This window comes from Hoplias malabaricus, chromosome 17, assembly GCF_029633855.1.
Source record: "Hoplias malabaricus isolate fHopMal1 chromosome 17, fHopMal1.hap1, whole genome shotgun sequence".
In the NCBI taxonomy this organism is placed as follows: Eukaryota; Metazoa; Chordata; class Actinopteri; order Characiformes; family Erythrinidae; genus Hoplias; species Hoplias malabaricus.
In genome coordinates this window covers 30,819,505-30,847,341 of record NC_089816.1, presented here as the reverse complement: position 1 = coordinate 30,847,341, position 27,837 = coordinate 30,819,505, and the positions used below count along the sequence as shown (strand labels likewise).

General features: G+C 41.1%; 1 protein-coding gene across 1 annotated transcript in view; it reads left to right on the top strand.

Moving 5' to 3' along the window:
* The window catches only part of galnt18a (UDP-N-acetyl-alpha-D-galactosamine:polypeptide N-acetylgalactosaminyltransferase 18a), a 91,006-nt gene that overhangs the window by 32,957 nt on the left and 30,212 nt on the right, over window positions 1-27,837 (top strand). Inside the window, exons 2-6 of the mRNA XM_066648631.1 lie at window positions 8,287-8,482; window positions 11,829-11,995; window positions 20,950-21,133; window positions 22,743-22,940; window positions 25,974-26,088. Of these exons, the coding sequence (XP_066504728.1) occupies window positions 8,287-8,482; window positions 11,829-11,995; window positions 20,950-21,133; window positions 22,743-22,940; window positions 25,974-26,088 (860 nt within the window). The remainder of the gene's footprint in view (window positions 1-8,286; window positions 8,483-11,828; window positions 11,996-20,949; window positions 21,134-22,742; window positions 22,941-25,973; window positions 26,089-27,837) is intronic.

The following is a 27,837-nucleotide window of genomic DNA, read 5'->3' as shown; positions in this document are numbered from 1 at the left end:
AGCCTATGAAGACATATTTTGATGTCTGTGGTGTGTGTGTGTGTGTGTGTGTGTGTGTGTGTGTGTGTTTTGTCAGTGTTATATAAGGTCCTGTGAGGCAGTTCACAGCAGCAGCAAACAGTCTTTAGTCAAGGTCACCAATGCCTGCCGTGACTCCAGACCCCAGTGGCCTAGAGACAGTGACGAGAACTTTTAGGGTCACCCTCCACTCATCAAGAGCCACATTCAATGACTGAGTCATGCACAGAGAACAGAAGCATATCTTGCAGATTTCAGAGAACCTTTATTTATATTATTTCGACTTCTAGCAGCCATCAGGTTGAGGAAACCTGCCCCTGTAGCTAGACATTTTAATAATGTCTGTGACCGTGAGAAGCATCTCATGCAGAGAGAAGCTTGGTAAATTATTTAAGTTCATACAGTGAATCCAGGTATGAACGAGTTCTCCCTGTCTTGTTTTCTTTGATTTGTGTTTTTCCCCGTTTTGTTTTCTTTAAATGGTCGTTAGGAATTGATTTGTGTCAAATTTGTATGTTTATCTCTCAAGTGCTTGTGAATTCCACAAAAATTGATTTTGTCTGGAGCTAAATAATTTCCTGAGTTCATTCATCATCTTTAACCCTTATCCAGTTCAGGGTCGCGGTGGGTCCAGAGCCTACCTGGAATCATTGGGCGCAAGGTGGGAATACACCTTGGAGGGGGCGCCAGTCCTTCACAGGGCAACACAGACACACACACACATTCACATCTACGGACACTTTGGAGTCGCCAATCCACCTACCAACGTGTGTTTTTGGACTGTGGGAGGAAACCGGAGCACCCGGAGAAAACCCACGCAGACACAGGGAGAACACACCACTCCTCGCAGACAGTCACCCGGAGGAAACCCACGCAGACACAGGGAGAACACACCACTCCTCACAGACAGTCACCCGGAGCGGGAATTGAACCCACAACCTCCAGGCCCCTGGAGCTGTGTGACTGCGACACTACCTGCTGCGCCACCGTGCTGCATTTTATATTATTTTTATACTTTTGCTATTTTGGAGGATGATAAATTATAATTGTTGTAATTCTCTGTTAGGTCTACAGAGCAGCATGGTGTACCATGATTTGTGTTTTATCTGTGGGTCAAACACACTGGATGCTATATGGCTGCTGTTGTCTCTCCTCTATGATATACTGAATAATGTCAGACTTGTCAGTACGTTTATGAAACCCAAATAAAACAACCTGTGGTTTGAGACCAGTGAAGAGGCATGTGGTTTGCACAATGTTAATCAATGGTCTTTATTACTGTACTGGCACTATAGAAAAAACTTTGACACCAAACATGCCCAGGCTGTTAAATGTAGATTTGCCAAATGATTCTTTAAAAATGCACTCTGTGTTATGTATAAACACTATCCACTGAAGTTAAAAAGCCCACATTAAGAAGCTCATTCTGTGACATTACTTCAAATGTCCTTGTTTGGTTCATAAAACAGAACGGCTGCCAACTAATTACATACCATGAGATAAAATGATTTTTATTTGTGGAGGTTTAGCAGTATTAAGGGCTGATGAATGTCATAAACAAGCAAAATGTCACACTGTTTCGTTGCTGTACCACCATTCAAGCATTTTGTTGTGCTTCTCACAGTGTGCATGTTAGTAAGATCAGTCATTAAGAACTAATTGCATCCATGCATCTTTCGAAATACGTCTGCTTTGATTATAATTGCTTGGTTATTTCCTCTAAGACATATGATTATCTCATTAAACAGGGCTTGTTGCACCTTTGAATGTCTTCTAATAATCAGTGCTGGCATGTACATCCATCCAGTATGCCAAGTAGCCTGAACATGACGCTGCTAAACTTCAGCAGGGGGATCGACGTCTAGATCATTTCGCACACCTCCTAATAAAAAAGAACAAAACAGTATAACAGCCAGCTTGGGCTCAACCATTGTTAACTATTGTTATCTCCAATTTATTCATTAAATCAATCATTTTCTGTAAACACTTCATCTGGTTCAGGGTTACGGTGGGTCTGTAGCCTACACAGAATTGTGTACGAAAGGTGCTCTATAAATAAACTTGCCTTGCCTTGCCTATTATTATTTGGCTTTAGCTGGGAACAGCCATTTTGTGTATCTAAACATATTTGTATGTTGGTGAAATGTGCAAAATTGATTAAAATTAGGTGAACAGGAACTGAACCAATTCTGCAATTGTGAAAAAAAGGCCATCAGGCACCCTGCTCCTGTCTCGTAAGTGCTGGCATTGTTGCTTGGTTAGGTGTATTTTGCTGAGGTATCCTCGAAGGGGATTCAGCCAGAATGCCATTATTGTGCAATATCGACACTCCTGGAACGTCTCTCAGCCAATCACATTGCGAGGTCAGAATTAACAGGGGTATAATTCACATCATGCCCTTATAATATTTTTAATGCTTTTTATTTCTCCTGTAAAGTTACATTTTGAGAGATAACTTGATATATTGCTTTCTAAATGAAAATGTAAAATATAAGTTAAACATTCAAGGTCCATTGACCTGGAGGTTGTGGGTTCCATTCCCGCTCCGGGTGACTGTCTGTGAGGAGTTGGTGTGTTCTCCCTGTGTCTGCGTGGGTTTCCTCCAGGTGACTGTCTGTGAGGAGTGTGGTGTGTTCTCCCTGTGTCTGTGTGGGTTTCCTCCGGGTGACTGTCTGTGAGGAGTTGGTGTGTTCTCCCTGTGTCTGCATGGGTTTCCTCCAGGTGACTGTCTGTGAGGAGTTGGTGTGTTCTCCCTGTGTCTGCGTGGGTTTCGTCCAGGTGACTGTCTGTGAGGAGTTGGTGTGTTCTCCCTGTGTCTGCGTGGGTTTCGTCCAGGTGACTGTCTGTGAGGAGTTGGTGTGTTCTCCCTGTGTCTGCATGGGTTTCCTCCGGGTGACTGTCTGTGAGGAGTGTGGTGTGTTCTCCCTGTGTCTGCATGGGTTTCCTCTGGGTGCTCCGGTTTCCTCCCACAGTCCAAAAACACACGTTGGTAGGTGGATTGGCGACTCAAAAGTGTCCGTAGGTGTGAGTGTGTGAGTGAATGTGTGTGTGTGTCTGTGTTGCCCTGTGAAGGACTGGCGCCCCCTCCAGGGTGTATTCCTGCCTTGCGCCCAATGATTCCAGGTAGGCTCTGGACCCACCGCGACCCTGAACTGGATAAGGGTTACAGATAATGAATGAATGAATGAATGAACATTCAAGGTTATTATCCCACCTATTTCATCTGCTCAGTGGTTTCTGTTATGAGTAGTATTTTCCTCATGGTCTGGGGGAGTTTTTCCTTGCCACAGTCCAATTGGCTTGTTCACAAAAGTGAATTGGAATTGTGTAGTGCCAGTTTCCAAACTAGCACAAAAGTTTACTGTCATAATGGCAAGTAAACAAAATTCAGACTGAGAAAGATAATCACAACTGTCAACAGTCTGCTTAGAAACCTACATTGTAGTTAGTGCTATTAAATGCAGACCTCAAATAAATGAGATTAATTTGCATATAATGGTATGCTGTCAGTTTATAGAGTAGGCAGTTAAATGAGAGGTAAGCAATCATGTTTTAGGGTTGAAGTATAAAATGGTTTTTCTCTCTCTCTTTTAATGGTAATGTGCACCTCATGTGAAAGACAAAATGACAATGGGAACTCATTAATAGCTCTGTGTCTCCTAGAGAACAATGAGAACAGGTGGAAAGACAATGAAGACTTTTGCTAAAGTTTTCTGCGGTTTAGAAGTTTCTCCTGAGACAAATAGCCCCTGAGTTTCACATCTCTTTTTGAGCATCACTGGCTCAGATTTGCTGCTACTGAGAAATAATAACACTCTTGTTTATTTCCAACTACACCAAAAACAGGAATTCAGCCATTCTTCATCATGCAATAAAAACATTTTCATTTATATAACTGCGAACAAATATTAGCCTATTCTAATCTGGACCAGAAGTAACCCCGTGGTCCTTATTATCTAATGTGTTTTTCTTAGAAACTTTAAGAAAATTACAATAAAGTCATCAGCAAGCAGCTGTTGAGTGATAATATTTTTGTTTTTCTAATTTATAATGACATAACTGGTGTAGACGATGTTAGTTCATGGTTATTATTTTCACTATAGCAATGCTTCGGATATAGTTAGTTAGCTGGTGTATATATTAGCTGAACGGCGGCACGGTGGCGCAGCAGGTAGTGTCGCAGTCACACAGCTCCAGGGACCTGGAGGTTGTGGGTTCGATTCCTGCTCCGGGTGACTGTCTGTGAGGAGTGTGGTGTGTTCTCTCCGTGTCTGCGTGGGTTTCCTGTGGGTGCTCCGGTTTCCTCCGACTCAAAAGTGTCCATAGGTGTGAATGTGTGTGTGTCTGTGTTGCCCTGTGAAAGACTGGCGCCCTCTCCAGGGTGTATTCCCACCTTGCGCCCAATGATTCCAGGTAGGACCCACTGCGACCCTGAATTGGATAAGGGTTACAGATAATGAATGAATATATTAGCTGAGCCATCGAGCTTGAAACTATTCCCTGTGTAATATAGATCTAACACAAATTTCATGACTGGTTTATAACAAAAATAGATAAGTGTGTTAATTTTTAACCAGAGATTTTGTAGTTTTACAAGTTTTTAATGCACCAATTGCAATGTTTCAAAAGCTATGGAGGCCCTAAGATACGACTTAAAAAAAAAGAATGCTTAAATGTATAAAAGATTCCCTCATTTTTTTATGTTTTCCCAAAATTGAACAAATTGTTCTCTAGTTTAACTTTGTGCAAGTTGGATGGAATGATGTAAATTGTATAAATTAATCATTTGTGGGGACATTTTAGTTAAACTAGTAGAGTGACATATAAAATTCTGGGAAAATGAAAAATAGTAAAAATGTGTTTTAAGCCTCTGGATATTTAATTTTCTACCCTGACGTCTTACAGCGCTCTGTAAAAACCTTATTTACTCTCATCACTGAAGGCAAACTTGTCCTCTTCTTCACCTCCAAGCTCTTTGAAAAGGCATGCAGTTGAGGTCAATACTGAAATCTGTGTTGTTGCCTCAGCCTCTATTTATCTCCAGCTCATTGGTTTGTCTTAACTTGTCTGCCTTCGCTTCGTACAATGTAATGGTATTGATTAAACGGTTGACATAGTCGTCCCGATCAATAGGTGCTATTGTAAAAGGAGGGTGGAGTGTCTCAGTTAAGAGCCTTAAAGCCTCCATCAGAAATTGAGCTAAAACACTAGTATTGTGGCCTCAGGAGTGTTTCTAGATCTACTCAGTTGCACAGGTAAATTTACTTGTTGCTTGTGGTCACGTAGCTATTGGAAATTCTGGGTTGTTGGAGTTCAAAATAAAAGCTTGTTCTTCTGTGTGCACTTCAAGAAATTTTATATGAAATGATTTAACCTTTCTAAATATTTGCATATTTAATTTCTTCCAGCAGAATTATGATTGATGAATGATGATATCATAATCATATTATTATTGACATCTCATATCAGTGCATCTCTGAAAACAAACTAATGCCGTTGACACATAGATTATCTTGTTTCATTTATAGCAAATAATTACTGAAAAATTATCAGCCAAGGACATTTCCACTAGATCATTTATTACATAAGATACTTACTATAAAAGGGCGGCACGGTAGGTGTCGCAGTCACATAGCTCCAGGGACCTGGAGGTTGTGGGTTCGATTCCCGCTCCTGTGAAGAGTTGGTGTGTTCTCCCCGTGTCTGCGTGGGTTTCCTCCGGGTGACTGTCTGTGAGGAGTTGGTGTGTTCTCCCCGTGTCCGCATGGGTTTCCTCCGGGTGACTGTCTGTGAGGAGTTAGTGTGTTGTGCGTGGGTTTCCTCCGGGTGCTCCGGTTTCCTCCCACAGTCCAAAAACACAAGTTGGTAGGTGGATTGGTGACTCTAAAAGTGTCCGAGTGTGTGAGTGAATGTGTGTGTGTGTCTGTGTTGCCCTGTGAAGGACCCCTCCAGGGTGTATTCCTGTTAGAGTTACAGATAATGAATGAATGAATGAACTTACTATGAACAAAAAATGATTGTACAGTAAAATAATCTATAATCTAACAAGAAGCTTAAATGACCAATAACAAATATATTGATTAGATCTGAGGTGACATAAGTTGTCAAATATGTTTGTATTATTCAGTCATAATATTGGGCCTAATGTAATTCTTCAGTGAAAGTCCAAGAATGACCAGTGAAATGAAACACACTCCTGAGCCTTGTTAGCTTGTGGTTATTCTCTAAAATAAATTACATTAGCCAACTGCTCCAAATGTTGTTATTCTTAAGTCTAGACTTAAGAGTGTGTATTTTTTAAGTGTGTGTGTTTGTCCTTGAAATATATGGCAAGAAAGAAAAAAGTGCAAAATGTAAAGTTTTCCCTACCCCTACATGCTTCAACTAAGAGAAGCGTTTTGATTAAACATCTTCGGGGGGTTAGTGAAGTGGGGAATAGTTTGGACGCCAGGTTGTGTTTGACAGTGTGTGATTTGCTGCTACATATTCTGTTATTCAGTTATTCATTGCTGCACTGCTGTCCAAGGTCACCGAGGAAGAGTTCAGAAAGCTTTTTATTTTCATTTTATAAACTGAGGAGTTTATGTTGCTGTGTGATTTGAACCTTGACAGAAAACAGTTGTGTTTGAAAAAATGGCCAAATTTCCGTTAAAGGATGGCATTGTGTGCTTACATCAATTCAGGGCTGTAAATAGGTCTATTGTCACCTTCTGTGGCCTTTTGTGGTCAGTTGTAGGTTGTTCTTTATTCAAACTCTCAGTGGCTGCAAAGGCGAAGATAAATGATGGAGCTGAGGGCTGGCACAGTGTGGAGGCTAAAATTAAATAACCTCTGCTGTTAATTAGCCTCCCTTAATTACCTGCATCAGCCTTTCAGTGTTTGTTGCAGCAGTGCTGTACAGCCAGAGAATCACAGACACAGTCTCTCTGGGTTCTGCTGTCCTTTTCCCTTTAGTGTTCCCTGTTGATGATGGTGGTGGCAGAAATTACTGCCTCATTTAGTCAATTATGATCCAGTGGTGCAGTACAAAGAAAGAGCAAATGAAAAGGTAAGCCTTCCCACAGGAAATGGGTAAAAGAAATGTTCAGCTAACTGAATGTAGAAAGTGTGGGTGAGGTCACATATGAGGCCTAGTGGATAGTGTGAGTTCATTTCCAATTAAATATAAAAAGAGAAAGAAAAAGTAATGAGACACAAAACAACTGAAACAAAGGAAAAATGGAAACGTGAGAAAGATAAAGAGAGAAATATAGACCACGCTTTGATAAAAAAATGAAAGACAATCAAGTGCAAATATAAGGCTGGGCAATATGCGCAAAATATATATCACCATTCATTCATTATCTGTAACCCTTATCCAGTTCAGGGTCGCGGTGGGTCCAGAGCCTACCTGGAATCATTGGGCGCAAGGCGGGAATACACCCTGGAGGGGGCGCCAGTCCTTCACAGGGCAACACACACACACACATTCACTTTGGAGTCACCAATCCACCTTGTGTTTTTTGGACTGTGGGAGGAAACCGGAGCAACCGGAGGAAACCCACGCGGACACGGGGAGAACACACCAACACCAACTCCACAGACAGTCACTCGGAGCGGGAATCGAACCCACAACCTCCAGGCCCCTGGAGCTGTGTGACTGCGACACCTACCTGCTGCGCCACCATGCCACCCATATATCACCATATTTTTCTTAATTTTGGTTGATATGATATAGTTCCAATATAAATATGGACAGTATAAATTTAACTGAAAAGCTTCCAATAACAAATAAGAAATATGACATCACCATCAAACCTGTAGGCTTTGTTAGTATTAATATTTTTAAACTAAATGTTAAATTTCGAGTGCGCTGAACTGACAACGCTGACTTGTCTCAATACTTTATGGAGTTTGGGGCAATGACAACAAAATGACTTCACAATGTATTGAGACATTTTTACTTCACAATTTTCATATCACCTACTATTGTATGCATTATAAAAAACTAATGTGAATAGTAAAAAGGACTGTCTAAGTAATGTAGTTTTTGCTCTTTTATTACAACAAAAATCCTTGTAATAGAGACAGTGTGACTATAACGTTTTTATTTTTTCTTTACAAATTACATGTAGGTTAATACATGTGTGAAAATGCCTTCACAGTCAGTAGTGTGTCAAAAGTGTCAGGGGACAGCCGGCCTCTGTGTACTCTCAGCATCACATGCTCTTCAGAAACATGAAGGACCCCCAGGCTAACGACAGCCTCTCTGTTTTCTCTCCTCCACAGAGATGCCTCTGAAGGGCAGTGAAGACATGGCTGAAGTCTCATACTCTGCCTCACCTTTGTTCGCACGCTGGGGTCACGACCTGGGCCCGGAGAGTCGTCGTGTGGCGCTGCAGAAGTTTCAGTACTATGGCTATAACAGCTACCTCAGTGACCGCCTCTCTCTGGACAGACCCATTCCTGACCTCAGACCAGATGGGTAAACAAATCATCACTCATGCACTAGTGGATACATCAAACACTCCCTGATTCATCAAACACTAATATATCTCAGTGAATATTCAGTAATTCAGTTAACACTCACTGATTCATCAAACACTCACTGATACAAACAGTATCCGATTCATCACAGTGAGTTACCAAAATGATTAATTAAAAACTCTCTGAATATAATTTTAAAATAGCGAATTCCTCATAAATTCCTTGATTGATTAAATACTCAATGAATTTTCAGTCACGCTCTAATTCGTTCAGCACTCACTGACTCTTCAGACACTCACTGATTTATCCAACACTCACTGTTCTGTCAAACACTGACTAATTCCTTTCACTGAATCATTGACTTACAGCTTAATCAAACATCCAATGATATATTAAACACTCACTGATTCATTTTTTTTTTAAATACACATTTGTCTAACACAACAGTCACAAATTCGTCTCACTGAATCATTCATTGATTCATTCATTCATTATCTGAAACCCTTATCCAATTCAGGTTCGCGGTGGGTCCAGAGCCTACCTGGAATCATTGGGCACAAGGCAGGAATACACCCTGGAGGGGGCGCCAGTCCTTCATAGAGCAACACAGACACACACACATTCACATACTCACTCCTACGGACACTTTTGAGTCGCTAATCCACCTACCAACGTGTGTTTTTGGACTGTGGGAGGAAACCGGAGCACCCAGAGGAAACCCATGCAGACACAGGGAGAACACACCACACTCCTCACAGACAGTCACCCGGCGGAAACCCACGCAGACACAGGGAGAACACACCACACTCCTCACAGACAGTCACCCGGAGCGGGAATCGAACCAACAACCTCCAGGCCCCTGGAGCTGTGTGACTGCGGCACTAACCTGCTGCACCACCGTGCTGCCCTCACTGAATCATCAAAATGATTAATTTCACATACCCTTATTCATCATATAATTACTGATTTGTTTAACACTCTCTGAATGCTTCATGAAGCTCTAACTGATTCACCAAATCCTCTTGATTTATCAAACACTCACTGATTCATCAGGAACTCTGAGATTCGTCAATCCCATTAATTTATTTAAGGCTCACTTATTCTTTAAATTCACTGATCAGTCAATTTGCAGATTCATCAAATTCATTGGTTCATCAAACACTCACTTATTCTTTTCTATTATAAACATTAGATATTTAATCAAATAATAGCTAACTCATCAAAGACGCATGAATTCATTAATCACATTCATTTATCAAACACTCTGCTCTCTGGTCCATAAAAATACAGGTACTTGTCTAGTCAGTTTACTGGTAGACTATTTGATTAATAATATCATCGACAGAGTTTATATTTGCAAGAAGAGGATTGCATTTACAGGATATGCACAACTTTCTTTCTCGTAATTGGAGTGAAGCCTAAAACTCCTCTCTCTCTCTCTCTCTCTCTCTCTCTCTCTCTCTCTCTCTCTCTCTCTCTCTATCTCTCTCTCTCTCTCTCTCTCTCTATCTCTCTCTATCTCTCTCTCTCTCTCTCTTTCGCTCTCTCTCTCTCTCTCTCTCTCTCTTTCGCTCTCTCTCTCTCTCTCTTTTGCTCTCTCTCTCTCTCTTTTGCTCTCTCTCTCTCTCTCTCTCTCTCTCTCTCTTTCGCTCTCTCTCTCTCTTTTGCTCTCTCTCTCTCTCTCTTTTGCTCTCTCTCTCTCTCTCTTTCGCTCTCTCTCTCTCTCTCTCTCTCTCTCTCTCTCTCTCTCTCTTTTGCTCTCTCTCTCTCTTTTGCTCTCTCTCTCTCTCTCTCTCTCTCTTTCGCTCTCTCTCTCTCTCTTTCGCTCTCTCTCTCTCTCTCTCTCTCTCTCTCTCTCTCTCTCTCTCTCTCTCTCTCAATTCTCTCTTTGCTCAAACTAGCTTACAGATATCAGTGACATGGTGCCCTCAGAGTAACTTGGGATTAAATCTCTTGCAATATGAAATAGCAACATGTTATCAGCTGGATCCAAACCCATAGCAGCTTGGTTTAAACCCAGGGTTTTCTTCGTGACCACTGGGATAGTCCCGTTTTCTCTTTTTCATTCTGAACACTGCCCTGCTGCTGCTGCTTTTCTGCTTCTCCTTCCTTTATCCATTGCTCCAGTATGTCGAGCAAATGTAATTAATTTAATCTCAAGTGACATTAATAAAAAATTGCAAGAGTGTGGTTCCGAATTTTAGATGCAGGAGAAAGAGATGAAAATATATGAATTCCCACCAGCTGGGATTTCCTTTTTATATCAGCCAAAAGCCTGGCAGAGAGCCGGAGGACGGACAGTCTGGGAGACGGCAAGAAAAAGCTTTCAGCTCTCTCTGAACAGAGAACGTACCCACTCTGTGGAGCTTTTAGTGCATATATAAGGCTCCAGGCAAATGGCATCACTGACTTAACCCCTGGATTTAGGCCAGTGATCATCGGTTCCATTCTTGGAAGACCTCAGTCCAGCACAAATTGGGTGTTAGTTAAGCAGAGAGAGCCAGTTGCCTTATTCAAACACACTGGATCCCTCTGTTAATTACCAGCCTTTAATTAGGTGTGTCAGAGCACAGAAATTACTGTGCTGGACCAAGACCCAAATTGTGCTGCATCAAGACCAAGATCTAAAGCGGGCTTAACCAAGACTTAAAGTATGCTGAACTAAAATCAGGAGTTGGTGTGTTCTCCCAGTGTCCGCGTGGGTTTCCTCCAGGTGCTCCGGTTTCCTCCCACAGTCCAAAAAGACATGTTGGTAGGTGGATAGGCGACTCAAAAGTGTCCGTAGGTGTGAGTGTGTGTGTGTGTGTGTGTCTGTGTTACCCTGTGAAGGACTGGCGCCCCCTCCAGGGTGTATTCCTGCCTTGCGCCCAATGATTCCAGGTAGGCTCTGGACCCACCGCGACCCTGAACTGGATAAGGGTTACAGACAATGAATGAATGAATGAACTAAAGTCCAAACTGTACTGAACCAAGAGACTCTGTGTTGAACCAAGATTGAATTTTCTATGGCACCACTCAAAGAACCTTTTGTAGCTGCTTTATTTTTAAGAGTGTGGTATTTTCTAGAACCTCACAGAAAAAAAATACACAAATAACGACCTCGCACTGCTTTCATCCTAGACTCACATTCCTAACAAGAACATAAGGAAAGGTAAAACAGAAGCCCCATGAAACCTCAAATTATGGTGGAATTTTAAGGGTTTAAAGGTTTTTTTTTTATTTTATTTATTTATTTTTTTATCTGCTTTGTTTTTTTTATTTTTAAAATCTTAAATTGCTACACTTCTCAAGGCCCATGATGTAGAGACTAGTCAGGTTTTTCTATTGTTATCTTTTTGCTTCAGGTGCAGAAACATCTCCTACCAGACCAATCTTCCCCAGGTCAGCATCATCTTTATCTTTGTCAACGAGGCCTTGTCCGTTATCCTGCGCTCCATTCACTCTGTCATGCACAGGACCCCCTCCCACCTCTTGAAAGAGATCATCCTTGTGGACGACAACAGTAACAACCGTGAGTATCTGCAGGATGTCCTGCGGGACGCTGGGGAGACAGGGGCAGTGTATGCGCAGTCACACTGAGTGTTCATTACTATGCCACTGAGCTGCTTGTTTGTCTGACAGATTGCTACATTGCGGGCATTATAAGCATGTGCAGATCCGTCTGCTGGTGCAGTGTTCTCATATCACAATGAAACTGAGAATGTGTCGGCTGCATAGAGATTCAGCTTGCACATGCATATTTACTTTTTCCCTACACTCCACTCTTCACTTATATATGCGCTCTTCGGTTGCTATGGAGTTCACATATGCACTCAGCAAACCTCCCGGTATATAATTGCATATTGAGCAAGAAGCAGCATGATTGTGGAGTAGCAGTGCAACGTCAGGGTGTACACAGACTTTTTAAATAGATTTCTAATTATGCTACACCTACAAGAAGACATTCATTAACCCTTCAACGTTGCACTTATCTCATGCCACAACAAAAAATATTATTGTAGAAGATATTAAAACATGATTTTTATATTGCGTAATTAATCAGGAATATGCCTCATCATTTGTTCCCCTTAAAATTATAAAAACATGTATACTTAATAAAAATATATTTACTAATTTATTTTTAAACATGAAGGTAATGTAATTTCCATAGAGTGAACTCAGCTTCAAATTTCTTTCTGACAGTAATGCACACAGCTCCAGGTTTCTGGGCTAGTGGGTTCAAAATCCCACCTTGAGTGACTGGGTGTCTGTGAGAAGTTTGTTGTGTTCTCTCTGTGTCTGCCTGGGTTTCTTCCAGGTGTTCCTATTTCCTCCCACATTCCAAAAGAATGTGTTGGTAGGTGGGAATATGTGATGCCCTGTGAGGGACTGGTGCCCTGTCCAGGGTGTGTTCCTGCCTTTCACCCGGTGGTATATAGCCTGGTTATGGTTCACACAGCTCCTTGATTTTTATGGAGGCTTTGTTCTGACAGTGATGATCCATATGTTGTATATTTATTAATTACTGTAATGTAATCAATACAATAAACTTATATGTGCTGCCTCTGTTGTTGACAGAGTCCGTGCTGGATTTTTACCTTGTCTCTGATGTCAGAGCACAGTGAGAGTGTAATTCTGAGCGCTGTGGAGATGTAACACACAGAGTCAGGGCTCTGATGGGTGTATGAACAGTGAGTGGTCTTTTATTACACTGACCAAACTGTTGAACACAAAAAAATACAACCCTGTCAGCCATTACTCATCATTTCAAATTTTCTCCGCTGCATTCTGCAGCCGCACATTGCTCCAGTGATTTGTCCGGTGATGACCTTCAGTCAGACTGTTTTTATACATGTTTTTATACCTGTTTTGGAAATGTTTTTTTTCCTTTTCACAACAGATAATAGACCGTTGGAGTTGTCAGACTGCAGCCTTGTGAGCCTCTGGACTAGGGCTAAGAGTATAATCAATTGGTTACATTGAAATCACAGTCATAACCATGAAAACATGAGAGATGGCATTTTAATTATTGCCTACATTGCCAACAACATACAGTCTTAACTTGGAAGGCAAAAAATAAAAAATAATCCTGTGATGATGCAGAGTACCTTTGAAACATCACCAATAGAAACCATTATATGTAGACTTACCTGTACTTACTCACCTGTAGATGGGTCATGTGAGAGGGAAAAGAGTACTATCTCTTGATGCTGAGTTTTACTTACCTGGTTGAGTCCATTCTACACAGAGGGAAGGGAGAATTGGCATCTAGAAGAAGGAAAATATATTAACTAATAATTATTGAAATTATAAATAAATGTAAAACGTGCCATGGCCGTAACTGAATATTTGGAATGTAGGTAGTTCATTGTTATTTGTATTGCTTATGAAACCTGTGTATTCAAGATACCTTTTACCTCTTTAGGGAACGGTATATTCTTAGGGTGCGGGGCTATATACAGGGGTTGGACAATGAAAGTGAAACCTGGTTTTAGACCACAATAATTTATTAGTGTGGTGTAGGGCCTCCTTTTGCGGCCGATACAGCGTCAATTCGTCTTGGGAATGACATACACAAGTCCTGCACAGTGGTCAGAGGGATTTGAAGCCATTCTTCTTGCAGGATAGTGGCCAGGTCTCTACGTGATGCTGGTGGAGGAAAACGTTTCCTGACTCGCTCCTCCAAAACACCCCAAAGTGGCTCAATAATATTTAGATCTGGTGACTGTGCAGGCCATGGGAGATGTTCAACTTCACTTTCATGTTCATCAAACCAGTCTTTCACCAGTCTCACTGTGTGTATTGGTGCATTGTCGTCCTGATACACGGCACCGCCTTCAGAACACAGTGTTTGAACCATTGGATGCACATGGTCTTACTGGTGCAATGTGCAGTTAATGAAGATTGTCCACCAGGCTGCTCCAATTTAGCCATGACACCTCCCACACTACAATGACAGGTGTTTCACTTTCATTGTCTAACCCCTGTACTACACAAGGGTAAAAGAGAGGGGAACACTCTGCTAGACCGTAGCGAGAGAACATAACCTGTTGTGTATAATAAGACTCAGGTGACTTTTTCGTTGTTATATCTTTTTGCCTCTGCTAATAGAGATTTTTGTTTTGTTAATTGTCTGTTATCACGGAGCGCGCATGTTTATAATGTAAATATTGATGCAAAGTCTGGTGTGTAAATAAAGGTGGAAGGGAAAAGTCAAACCCCTCTGTGTTATTTCAAGTCGACCCTACATCACCACAGGCCTCTCGCCCGACTCTACCCATAGAGAACACTTTCCACCATTACATTTTGCGATGGTTGAGGGGTGAGCTCTATCACACATCCACCATCTAGGATATCATGTTCCCTTTAAAAAATTTGAAACATACACTCATATAATCTGTATATTGTTTACATTCATTCATTCATTCATTCATTCATTCATTCATTATCTGTAACCCTTATCCAATTCAGGGTCGCGGTGGGTCCAGAGCCTACCTGGAATCATTGAGCGCAAGGCGGGGAATACACCCTGGAGGGGGCGCCAGTCCTTCCTATTGTTTACATGTTTGGCTTTAATTCAATTTAATTGCTTTAAACGAATCTAATTTAATTTTTACTTCTCGTGAGGGACTACTGGACCATAACTGCTGTACTATTTAAGGTGAAACAGAAGATTCATGAAGCTGGCCCATTTTCAGTTGTTTCTCTGCCACAGCGCTAGAAATGCTCAATTAATTTAACAATTTGTTCCATTTTTTGTTTCTATGTTTGCTAAAGGTAACTGTTAGAAATTGTATATTTATTATATAATAATTTTATAATAGAATTGTGGAAGAGGACCTACTTTGGTCCATATGTCGTGAGGATCCTGATGGTTATTGATACAATATACTGGGTATTGTCCCTAATGGTACGTTTTGTTAAATGTGAGTTAGTTACTTCCATGAAGTGCTTTGCAACTAAAAAGATAAAAGGCTGCCGCTGAGAGGAGAAGCTCAGGTGCTAAAGCCACATCTCAGGGTAGTTAACACACTTAGCCATCTACTAGCCGAGTGATTCCAGCTCAGCACACATCCTCCTGCGAATAATCAGTCCCTCTGCAGCTCAGGTAAACAAGCCAACACACCCAAATTAGGCTGAGCCGATGGCCGTGTAGATTTGGAGGTAATTCTGTTAGTCAATATTGTATAATGAATCATGCGTTTGTTGCTTTTTTATGAAGTGATAAAAGTGTGCACTGAATATATTCAGCTGTGTTTAATGCACATTTTGTATTCAGTTTTGTTCTCACCATCTAGAGATTAGAAATCTACAACTGATGTCTGCATGTGTGTGTTTCTGATGCAATAGTTAGTAACTGAAATGGTTATTTTAATTTTTGTAAGAATGGAAACTATTACACACAGAAGCTTGCAACAGAAGTAGCCATTTTTAAGGATTTTTAAGTATGGGGATGGTTTTAAGAGCCTCTACAGGAGAGCTGCACAAATTGGAAATTTCCCTGAACTCCACTCCTAATGCGTTATCAGGCCATTTTTTTAACATATATAGCATATAACACATGCTGTGCAAATGTTGTTAATCTCCACTCAGAGCTGTAATTCAGAACAAATTATTGATTTTTCACTGACATTTTTTTTCAGTGATACATGTCATTCATTATCTGTAACCCTTATCCAGTTCAGGGTCGCGGTGGGTCCAGAGCCTACCTGGAATCATTGGGCGCAAGGCAGGAATACACCCTGGAGGGGGCGCCAGTCCTTCACAGGGCGACACAGACACACACATTCACTCACACCTACGGACACTTTTGAATCCACCTACCAACGTGTGTTTTTGGACTGTGTTTTTGGAGGAAACCGGAGCACCCGGAGGAAACCCACGCGGACACAGGGAGAACACACCACACTCCTCACAGACAGTCACCCGGAGGAAACACACGCGGACACAGGGAGAACACACCACACTCCTCACAGACAGTCACCCGGAGGAAACACACGCGGACACAGGGAGAACACACCACACTCCTCACAGACAGTCACCCGGAGGAAACCCACGCGGACACAGGGAGAACACACCACACTCCTCACAGACAGTCACCAGGAGGAAACCCACGCGGACACAGGGAGAACACACCACACTCCTCACAGACAGTCACCCGGAGCGAGATCGAACCCACAACCTCCAGGCCCCTGAAGCTGTGTGACTGCGACACCTACCTGCTGCGCCACCGTGATTTTTTTTGTCTGTTTCCTTTTCTCAATAAGCTTCTTGCAATGCCTACATGCTTTTAAAATTATCCTTTTCATTGGAAGGATTAACACACACACACACACACACACACACACAGACAGATGGACCTTCTCAGATTTGAAGAAATTTAGTTATTCCATAAAAATTGTCAGGTTTTGCACAATGTTTAGGAGGCTTTTATGTACATTCCTGTCCTTATGCAGGTAGATTCTCGTTTGTCTGAGGTTCTCTTGAGAAAGTCCAGTCAGATACATACGTTTTTTTTTTTTTTTTGTCAATATACAGAACACTTTGACCTTCTAAGACAAATATATGAGCACCCAGGCAGTAATGTAGAGGAGTTGAATAATGTGGAGCATGAAGACTAAATTGGCCACTGTGAGGTTCTGGAATATTCTCGCTGGCCTAGTCCATTTTGGTTGGCGTGGGCTGGAGAGTGAATCTCTCTTTGTATCTCTCTCTCATCCCACACTGGCGGGTTAGTGCTGAGATGTGATCCTCTTCCCTTTTGTTTAAATGTGATTGCTTGTGCTGGATATCGACTGATGTTTAGTTTCTGTCCTGTGTTGGTGGAGTGGGAAATGTTTTGATGGATAGAAAACGTGTTGGTGCAGAGAAAACTCACTTTAAAAAGAAAAGCTCTATTGGTAGGAACAACAAGGTTTCAGCTGACCTTCTGTGTCTATCTGGGGGTGATGTAACTACAAAAATTAATAATAGTAATTGTAATGTCTTTATTATTTCTTACTTAAGCTATGTGGTTAGCTGCTTTCTTGATAGTATATAGAGTTTTTTTCTAAATGTTTAAGTTCTCCTGGTCAAATCATGTATTTTCTGAGTGATAATATATTACAAGGGTGGCACAGTGGTGCAGCAGGTAGTGTCGCAGTCACACAGCTCCAGGGGCCTGGAGGTTGTGGGTTCGATTCCCGCTCCGGGTGACTGTCTGTGAGGAGTGTGGTGTGTTCTCCCTGTGTCTGCGTGGGTTTCCTCCGGGTGACTGTCTGTGAGGAGTTTGGTGTGTTCTCCCTGTGTCCGTGTGGGTTTCCTCCGGGTGACTGTCTGTGAGGAGTTGGTGTGTTTTCCCTGTGTCTGCGTGGGTTTCCTCCGGGTGACTGTCTGTGAGGAGTTGGTGTGTTCTCCCTGTGTCTGCGTGGGTTTCCTCCGGGTGCTCCGGTTTCCTCCCACAGTCCAAAAACACACGTTGGTAGGTGGATTGGCGACTCAAAAGTGTCCGTGTGTGTGAGTGAATGAATGTGTGTGTGTCTGTGTTTCCCTGTGAAGGACTGGTGCCCCCTCCAGGGTGTATTCCCGCCTTGCGCCCAATGATTCCAGGTAGCCTCTGGACCCACCGCGACCCTGAACTGGATAAGGGTTACAGATAATGAATGAATGAATAATATATTACAGAAAAAAGGCTTAAAATTATATGCTGTAGTTCACCTTCCAGTATGTAAAATTCAACAAGATAACTATAAATATGCATGGTAATTTGATTATACAGCTGAAGCTGTGTAAACATCTGTCTCAGCAGTGAATGCACTTTAAAATAAGGACTTTTTAGGAGTAGAATAAGTCTTCACTGAAGCCCAGTGTTTAAAGGGAATTTAATGCAAATACACACCAGTGTTCAGACGAAATGTTTCTTGACTGCAGTAAAATGATAAAAAGGCAAATGGTACCCACTCCGTCATTATCCACCTAAACCATTCTATAGCTGATGTCATTTTATTTATATATACTGAATATATTTTGGGGTGGCACAGTGTCGCAGAGGTAGTGTCGCATTCACACAGCTGCAGGGACCTGGAAGTTGTGAGGTTTAAGTCCAACTCCAGGGGTCTGTGAGGAGTTTGGTGTGTTCTTTGCATGTCCTCGTGGGTTGAAACTCTTCTTTCATTGTAAATGGCGCATATTATAAAAACTACCAATTCAATAACTTTGAAATAACATAATCCATTCAGTTATTTGTGGCCTGCCTATTGAAAATACATGGAATTCAACAACTTAGGGGCTTGAGAACTACCTTCAGAAATCCTAAAAAAAAACAGAAGAGCTCCGCTCATTATTCTCTAAAATGTGAAGGCACTGAAACTGGACATGGTGCTGTGTTGTTTGATACTTGTGGTATTTTGAGCAAAGCATGTGACAGATGTTTCATTAAGACCTCAGGGAACAATGCTAGCTTTCATTCATTCATTATCTGTAACCCTTATCCAATTCAGGGTTGCGGTGGGTTCAGAGCCTACCTGGAATCATTGGGCGCAAGGCAGGAACACACCCTGGAGGGGGCGCCAGTCCTTCACAGGGCAACACAGACACACACACACGTGTGTTTTTGGACTGTGGGAGGAAACCGAAGGAAACCCACGCGGACACAGGGAGAACACACCACACTCCTCACAGACAGTCACCCGGAGCGGGAATCGAACCCACAACCTCCAGGTCCCTGGAGCTGTGTGACTGCGACACTAACCTGCTGCGCCACCGTGCCGCCCTACAATGCTAGCTTGTGGAATAGAATATGTCAAGATTCAAAATCTTTAAAAACTTCAGCACATTCTAATCAGATGTTGGTATCAGTGGTGTCTGCGAAGGTACGTTGAAGAAAGTTATCCCATTGCTGTGGCATTTATGAGCTTAACTGAAGGCCTTGGATATAACTACCAGCTTAATTAGGAAGTGACATGAATCAGAAAAAATAGGACCTACTTCATGAAAACAAAACCAGCCATCATTTGATCCAGTTTTGAAAGGAGATTTTTAAAACGTTCTTCAGTTAATCAAACTGTCCTGGACACTAAAGATCACATTACCATATACCCCAGAGACCCTGACTCTTTTGATGATATTATACACTGTAGAGTGCAAAATATCTACAAATCCTGCAACTACTTATTGCATTTAAACTCTAATTTCTGTCGCATTTTTGGCAATGTGGTATGCCTTTGTCCACCCTTGTTTATAAAGGACAAGGTAGATTTTTTGTAGTGTGTAATGTAATATAATTTGTAATGTAATATAAGCCTGAGACTGGGTTTGAAGAGCAGACTGTGCTTGTGTTTATGATTCCTCCACGGTGATGTGGGTTTTTCACCAGCTCTCCACACACTGTTGGATGTTACACTTCACACACGGTTGAGTGTGTGGTTGGTTCTACAGGTTCCTCCATGTGCTGACCACAGAAAAAGGACATACAGCAATAAACACACAGCTCAGAGGGCAGACGAAGAGCAGCAATCACCAGTCTCCTCCCAGGCACCAATAAAAAGCCAAATAGCAGAGAGTGATGTGATTTAGTGGAGTAAACAGTGCACCGGTGCAGGAGAAGAGTGCAGCTGAATTTAGATTAGAATGTAATAAAAGGCTCAGGCCAGACTCCCGCACTCTGTCTCTTCTCATAAATGTTCACACACCTCCATCCAAACACTAACTTTCAGCCAAGAAATAAAGAGCTGACGGAGGGGGAATGTCTCCATCCACTCTGAGTGACTCCACTCTTCACCTGCTTTTCCCATCTTCCTTTCTTTATTGTCTCTGTCTTTGCTTCTAATCTCAATTCTTTGTTTATGTTTTATTATTTCATACCAACTTCTTTGCCTTCCTTGCTGTTCATATTTACTTTCTTCTTCTTACTTACTTTTTAACTATGTTTTTCCATTCATTCATTCATTATCTGTAACCGCTTATCCATTTCGGGTTCACAGTGGGTCCAGAGCCTACCTAGAATCATTGAGTGTAAGGCAGGAATACACCCTGGAGGGGGCGCCAGTCCTTCACAGGGCAACACACACATTCACTTACTCACCTATGGATACTTTTGAGTCACCAATCCACCTACCAACGTGTGTTTTTGGACTGTGGGAGGAAACCGGAGCACCCGGAGGAAACCCACACAGACACAGGGAGAACACACCACACTCCTCACAGACAGTCACCCGGAGGAAACCCACGCAGACACAGGGAGAACACACCACACTCCTCACAGACAGTCACCCAGAGCGGGAATCGAACCCACAACCTCCAGGTCCCTGGAGCTGTGTGACTGCGACACCTACCTGCTGCGCCACCGTGTGGCCCACTATGGGTTTTTTAAATTTTGTCTTTCTCTTTTCTGTCTTTCATTCTTCTCTGTTCTCTCATACTTTGTCTTTCATTAGTTCATCTTTTTCTTTCGCTCTTTGTCACATTCTCTTTAATCATTTCTCTATTTCTCTCTTCTCTTCTCTGCAGCTGAGCTGAGGGAGAATCTGCAGAGGTTTGTGGAGGAGATTAATCAGCACTATCCAGACTTCATTAAGGTGGTTCGTCATTCCAGACAGGAGGGTCTGATCCGGGCTCGTGTGAGCGGATGGCGGGCCGCCTCTGCTCCAGTAGTTGCTTTATTTGATGCTCATGTGGAGTTTAATGTGGGTTGGTGAGTCTAGATATTTTCTTTATATCAGAAGTCATTATTAGTGCAAGCGTTGATCTTGAATATATCAAAAGTATTTTACATTTTATTTTGCCATCAAACAATAACCATTTTAACTGACTGATTTTTTTAACTGTCACTGAACAGCTCAAAGGTTTAAAAGGGCAATGTTAACTGCCAGTTGTGTTATGCTCGTTTTTCCTTATACTGCGATAGCTGATGTGTCTGATAGTATGTGTGGCATAGTGGGTAGCTGCTTTCTACACAGCAGACTGGGTTTCAGTTCCCAGCTTAGACATGAACACTAGTGTCTTTGAGCAAGACTTCCAAATACCTAGAAACCTGAAATCTGTAAACGACTCTGTCATCTGTAAATGATATCTGACAAATGTCATAGATGCAACGGCATTTATTCAGAGAAACTGAGTCCAGTTGTGCCCTTTTTGACTCTTGGGATTGAACTTGTGGTCTGATGCTGATAGGGCAAGGGCTCTTTTTCACTCTATATTGACAGGTATGTTGAAAGAAGCTGTCTTCACACACGCACGAGTCGTTTTACTGGTGTCTGTATTGTAATTAAGGCAGCATTCTTATATGAGTTGATACTGAGCTCTTTTTGTGCTGAAGAACATGTAGCACCCTGTACTCTTTCCTCCAAACCCACAGAACTCCATCAGCTGATAATCTCACCTGAGATTACTGCATGAAGCTCAGCTGTCATCCTCCTAAAGATGTTACGTACCTGTTAATAATTTCCTCCTCAACCTGTCAAAGACATGAAAACTACCTCAGACAGCTTTGACTGGAGTCCAGAGTGACTCAGCTCTTGAGCTGATAAGAAGAAAGCTGGTGTGGTAAATAAGCTCGGAGTGTTTAAAATTGTGCTTAAACGAGAGCATCACTCTCGGGACCCTCTACAACTGTGCAGCCAGATTTGGGCATTTAACATATTGGACCAACATTAAAGGGGAGGTTATTTTCTTATTCATTTTTAATGTTAATCAAACTTTATTTAAAAATAGTCTGCCTTCAGGGTGACCCTGAAACACAGCAAATATGTTTTCTGCATTTTTATGTGCTGGGTTTTGTTTTTTATCAAAGCTCAGCAAATAAATAAAAACTGTGGGGTAAAATGCGCAAATATATTATAGTTTGTTCCTTGGTTGTTTTATTGTGTCTTATTTACACTTTGAAAATCAACAAAACAGATCATTTGTTCAAAGAGCTCAATCATTTGTGAATAACTGTTCCTTATAGTGACAAATGTTACTACAAAAAATAGTATGATGTTATTAGGAAGTCATCTTTGTGTCAGTCAGCCAAGGCCAGAAATCCAAGAGAGCACAGTTAGCTTCACTGTCTGAGTAGGTAGGATGTCCCTATTTCTTCTGTTATCACAAATGCAGTGCTAGCTAATGCAGACATCTGCTAGCTGGCAAACAGATCTGGGCAGTTGGTGTTCTCTTCCTAGCATGTTTAAGTGTCCTGGGGCATTGTGTTAGATGTGGTCCAATAAATAAATTCCTCACCCTCCCAGGCTGATAGCACTGTGTGTGTTTAGTGAGTCATATTTATTGGTTGGAATTAGTGTGTGTGTCTGTGTGTGTGAAAGGGCTGAGCCCATCTTGCACAGGATCCAGGAAGACAGGAGACGGGTCATCTCTCCTTCCTTTGACAACATCAAGTTTGACACGTTTGAGGTGGAGGAGTATCCTCTCTCAGCACAGGGCTTTGACTGGGAGCTATGGTGCCGTTACCTCAACCCTCCCAGATCCTGGTGGACCCAGAAAAACCACACGGCACCAATCAGGTAGGAAAGGATTCACTGGAATAGAAAAACTACAGCAGTACACAGAGGTTTGACCAGCCCTGACCAAATGACATATTAATTATCTGAGTGAAGACAAGTGAACACGTCTAGAGGTAAAAAACAAACATAAATTAGGCTTTTTTTTGTCTGCCAATTGTATTTATTTAATAAGTTTCACATATTGAAAGAAAATATCAAATTTAAAACATGACATTTACAGGCCACATTTTATGGTGTATATTTTCCAAAAAGTTAAATTCAGCAAATAAACAGCAACTTTACATTAAAATGTGTTCTTCCCTAAACAGTTCAATAGATAGCTACTGGACATTTTATTATAACGCTATTTAAAAGCAGCAGACATTTTGAGTATATGTTTTTTATGCTTGAATTAACTTTAAACTAAACTGTTATTTTAAACCAAACTTTCACTTTTTACATTTTATTAACGTACACAATTAAAACATGAAGATACAGAAACAACTCCTACGATTTGGTCCCCCATTGGGTTATGGCCTTCAGCTTGAAAAAGACATCAATAGAGAAAATGTTAATGTTTTTTTCACTTAGAAAATCAACTGCTACTTGACCAGTGTTGGCCATAATTTTACATACAATTGTAATGTATCAAATCTGATACCATTTGACCGACCTCCACTTTCCTCAGGCTTTTGCATATGACTATACCACATGTACAGATTAGTTCTTGGCTAAAGAATGTCTGAAAATTAACCTATGAAAATGTATTAAACGAGGGCTTGATTATAGCAACGTAGTGCAATAGCATCCACTGTTAAGAAGTCTGTAGTTTAGATGAGCTTCCATGCAGAACTCAAGGGAAGCTAATTAATCTCTTGAGAAAACACGTTAGAATAATGCATTTGGTTCAAAATAGTTACTCTGTATCCACAGTGAAAAGTAACGTGTTGAAGGTTCTTCCTTCTGGCAATTTATTCATGAGAAAATGAATCAGAATTGGGGCATTTTAGTTTGACTGTTTTGTAGGGAATAATGTCCTTGTGTCTGGTTGTTCCAGTTTGGCTTGATATAATTCTGGCAAGTTTCACTTAGTTGCTTTTGATTTTTGACATTCACTGGCTTATTTATTAGAGACTCCAATGTTTTAGCTGCACATTGACATGAGAACTAATCTGTTAATGCACAGTTTGCACTAGGGGAAGGGCTGCAATTACTTTTTTGTCTAGACAAGGCTTTTGCCATTTGGCTTCACTGAATGACTGGCTTTCCTTATTGAGTGCCTATGTGTAAAGTAAGTGTCTAGTCTTTGGTGGGGAGGCTAGTTTAGTTGCACCCCAGAGCTCAAGGAGCAGGTATGAAACATAACAGATGTCACATTTCATGCCGTTTTTAGAAATACGGGTTTAAATGAATTACAAGGACGTCTAATAAGAAGGATGTATATTTGATGAATGACTGCTTCCCAGTTACTGAAAGGTCAGTGTGTTAGATGCTTAAACGCAGTTCAGCAAAACTAGGCATAACTTGTTGTGTTATCTTTGTTGTGATATGATTTTCAGTGTAAGGGCCTAAATCATCATTAGGTCCTAAAATGATTTTACACATGCTGCATCACATTGACATATTTATGTTAATGACACTGTGGCATTAGGCGTGACGCAATGTGAGTCCTGTCAACAAATACGGTGTATCTGTTTTTCTGTGTAGTTTCTGTTTGTGGAAATCTATCACTTGGTACGAGGGTTGTTGTTGCAGCGCTTAGTTACTTCCACAGGATTCTCAAGACACGTTTGTACTGAAAAAAATATATAACTTATTATTGGCCACAGTGTCATGAGGAAACTACATTTAATTTCTCCCTCAACACATCTGTGATGACAATAAAGCTCACTGACTTTTAGAATCAAATTAATTCTTTATACATGAACATAATATTAGATATTAGGGCGGCACGGTGGCTTAGTTGTGAGCACGTTTGCCTGGGGTTCATGGGTTCAAGTCCCATCTGGGTGGAGTTTCCATGTTCTCCCTGTGTCTGCGTGGGTTTCCTCCGGGGTTTCCAGTTTCCTCCCACAGTCCAAAAACATGGAGGGTAGGTGAATTGGCTTCTGTCTAATAACTGTCCTGGTGTGTGAGTGAATGAGTGTGTATGTGAATGAATGTCTGTATGTGTGAGTGAATGAGTGTGAGCCCAGATATGGATTGGCACTCTGTCCTGGGAGAAACCCTAGTGCCCGATGCAGTCCTCCAGGTGGACAGTCGTTCCTGGTCGAGAGTATGCTGTGCACGTTTGGCTGCTGCTTCTTGTCAGTGTGTGTGGATTGAGTGTTCTGAGCAGTGTGGATTGTAGATACTTGGGTATCTAGAAAGGCGTAACAATAGGTAGATAGATAGATGATTTCATATAAAAATAAATGTAATATTTATATGAGTTGTTTGTGAAGACACCATTTGTTTACTTAAGCAGCGGCTTGGATGCAGGCAATTCCTTTCTTAATGCGAGATATTTAGTGTCAAGTAGATACACTGGACTGATTTTAACAACTATAATGTACTTATAATGTAAAGTTTCAGATCAGGACTCTGTATCGGCAGAGACTCGGATCGGGATCAGGGCCAAGAAAACTTTATCAGGACATCCCTAATCTTTACATAATAAACATTTTCAGTTTTAAACCAAGATGAAGGTGCTTCTAATAAAGTAGTCAGTGAGTGGAAATAAAAGGTTAGTGTTTCTGGTAAAGTGGCCAGTGAGTGGTTGTGATAGGTATGTGTTTGTAATGAAGAGGGTTGAGGGCTAGTGCTATTTGAATGGGAAAGTGAGCTGTTACTCAGAGAGAAAGTGAGAAGTGCTGTAATTGGGTTTTGTTGAAAGATGCCTGAGGAAGTCTGAGTGCTCTGAGTTTGTGTTGTATCTGTGCATTATTGATGGTGCTCGTCCCGAGCTGTTCCTCTCTGTGTAAGTGGGGGATGTGTGACACACGGCGAACACCTGAAGTTCACCTCAGGAAAAGCTGATGAATCACTGTCTGGTTTTCTTCCTGCTTTTACCAGGAGCCCAGCATTGATTGGCTGCTTTGTGGTGGACCGAGAGTACTTTGAGGAGATTGGTCTGCTGGACGAAGGCATGGAGATCTATGGAGGAGAGAACGTGGAGCTGGGAATCAGGGTAAAATTTTCTCATTGGTATATCAGCAGTGTAATATCAAAACCATGAGCTTAAAATTATATGACTTTTTTTTCAGTGAAGTATATTTAAGTTAATTCAATTTAGGGCATAATATGACTTTGGAAGCACAAACAATGTATTATCTCCAATGCCTAATGTTTGTTATGTAGCAGAATTCAACTTCTACTCCACGCTTTATTGTCCAGACCTTCCAGTTCCACCTTGTATGTTGCTGTAGCTTCAGGTGCAAGGTGTAATTGCTTCACCATTTAAGGTGGAACTGAAGTAAAGCGCCATAATATATTCAGATGACATTAAACTAAATCAATGCAATGGTATTCAGTTTTTAAAGAAGGAAATACTGACCTTTGTTTAAGCCCTTGCTCTCGCTAAAAACACTTCAAAATCGCTCTTGCTTCACCAATATTTCAATACAATGTCATTGATTTGTCTGACACTGATATTAAATGTGTCACAAAGTGTAAAACACTGAAAGCAAACTTTGTCCATTAGGTTGAAACAAGAGCAGCACAGCACAGCAGCTCCCTCCTCGCCCATGTTTAAGAAAAATGCAATATAAAGAATATAAAGTATATGCAGGCTCTGGATTATAGCAGATATTTTATGTTGGCTTCTTATTTGGCAGCTTTCCACCTTAAATAAAGGCAGTCACAGTTACTTCAGTTAAAATGCCAGGACATTAACACAGCAACTACTCAGGATAAATCAAAAGCACGCTCTGTTTTGATCAGTGCTAGCTTTTGTATATGTAAGTCAGTTTACCATGACGAAAGGCGGTACTTATAAAACTATATTCACGCTACTGTACATTTCTGCACTTGTGAATATCACTTTGTTAGTACCAAATTTTTGATACTTTTTTAATACTTTAAATAATTTATATATATATATATATATATAGTATTTGTTTTTATGTAGTGTATATAATTCAGCAGATACATTGACATTGTGTGTTAAAATATGCAGAAAAATTTTATATTTGACAGTATTCTCTCAAGTGGATATTTTTACTTATTTACATTCAGGAAATCAGCAAAGACAACAAACCTCATTTTGACCGTTACAAGACATTACAGAAAACTGTAACATTTTTCTGGCTTTATTTTTGCTGCTCCATCTATTTATTTCATTGTGTATGAACATGTTATAACCAACAGAAATGACCCTAAATTATTTGGGTTAAAAACTGTACATTAAAGTACTTTGCATTTCAAGAGGTTTTTCAATTCCCTTTAAAAAAAATAATGTCAGAAATAGAAGGATTTATTCTGAAAGTGGAGAAATATAGAAGACAGAGCTGCATGGCATGAGGGATGGTTTAGCAGTGAAAAGCGGATGCATATGGAGGGGCTTGGGACATTGTGTAGCGCTCTTTGATTTAAGAGGATGAAAGGCTTTTTGGGAAAGTCTGTTCTGAGACTCACTCTCCCGGCTACATCTGATGAGTCAAAACAAGGTGGGTTTATGTGTGAGTGTGGGTTAGCTTTTGTATATTTGCAGGACAAGTATATGCATGTTTTGGAGAAAAAACAGATGAAGAGGACTAACCTACAAAAACAATAAAACTTTCTTGAATGGTCCATGATTAATTGTTTAAAACTGCAAGTACACACCATTTATTTGGATATATATAAGAGGAGGTTTTAGGGTTGGAGTATTCATTCATTCATTATCTGTAACCGCTTATCCAATTTAGGGTCGCGGGGGGTCCAGAGCCTACCTGGAATC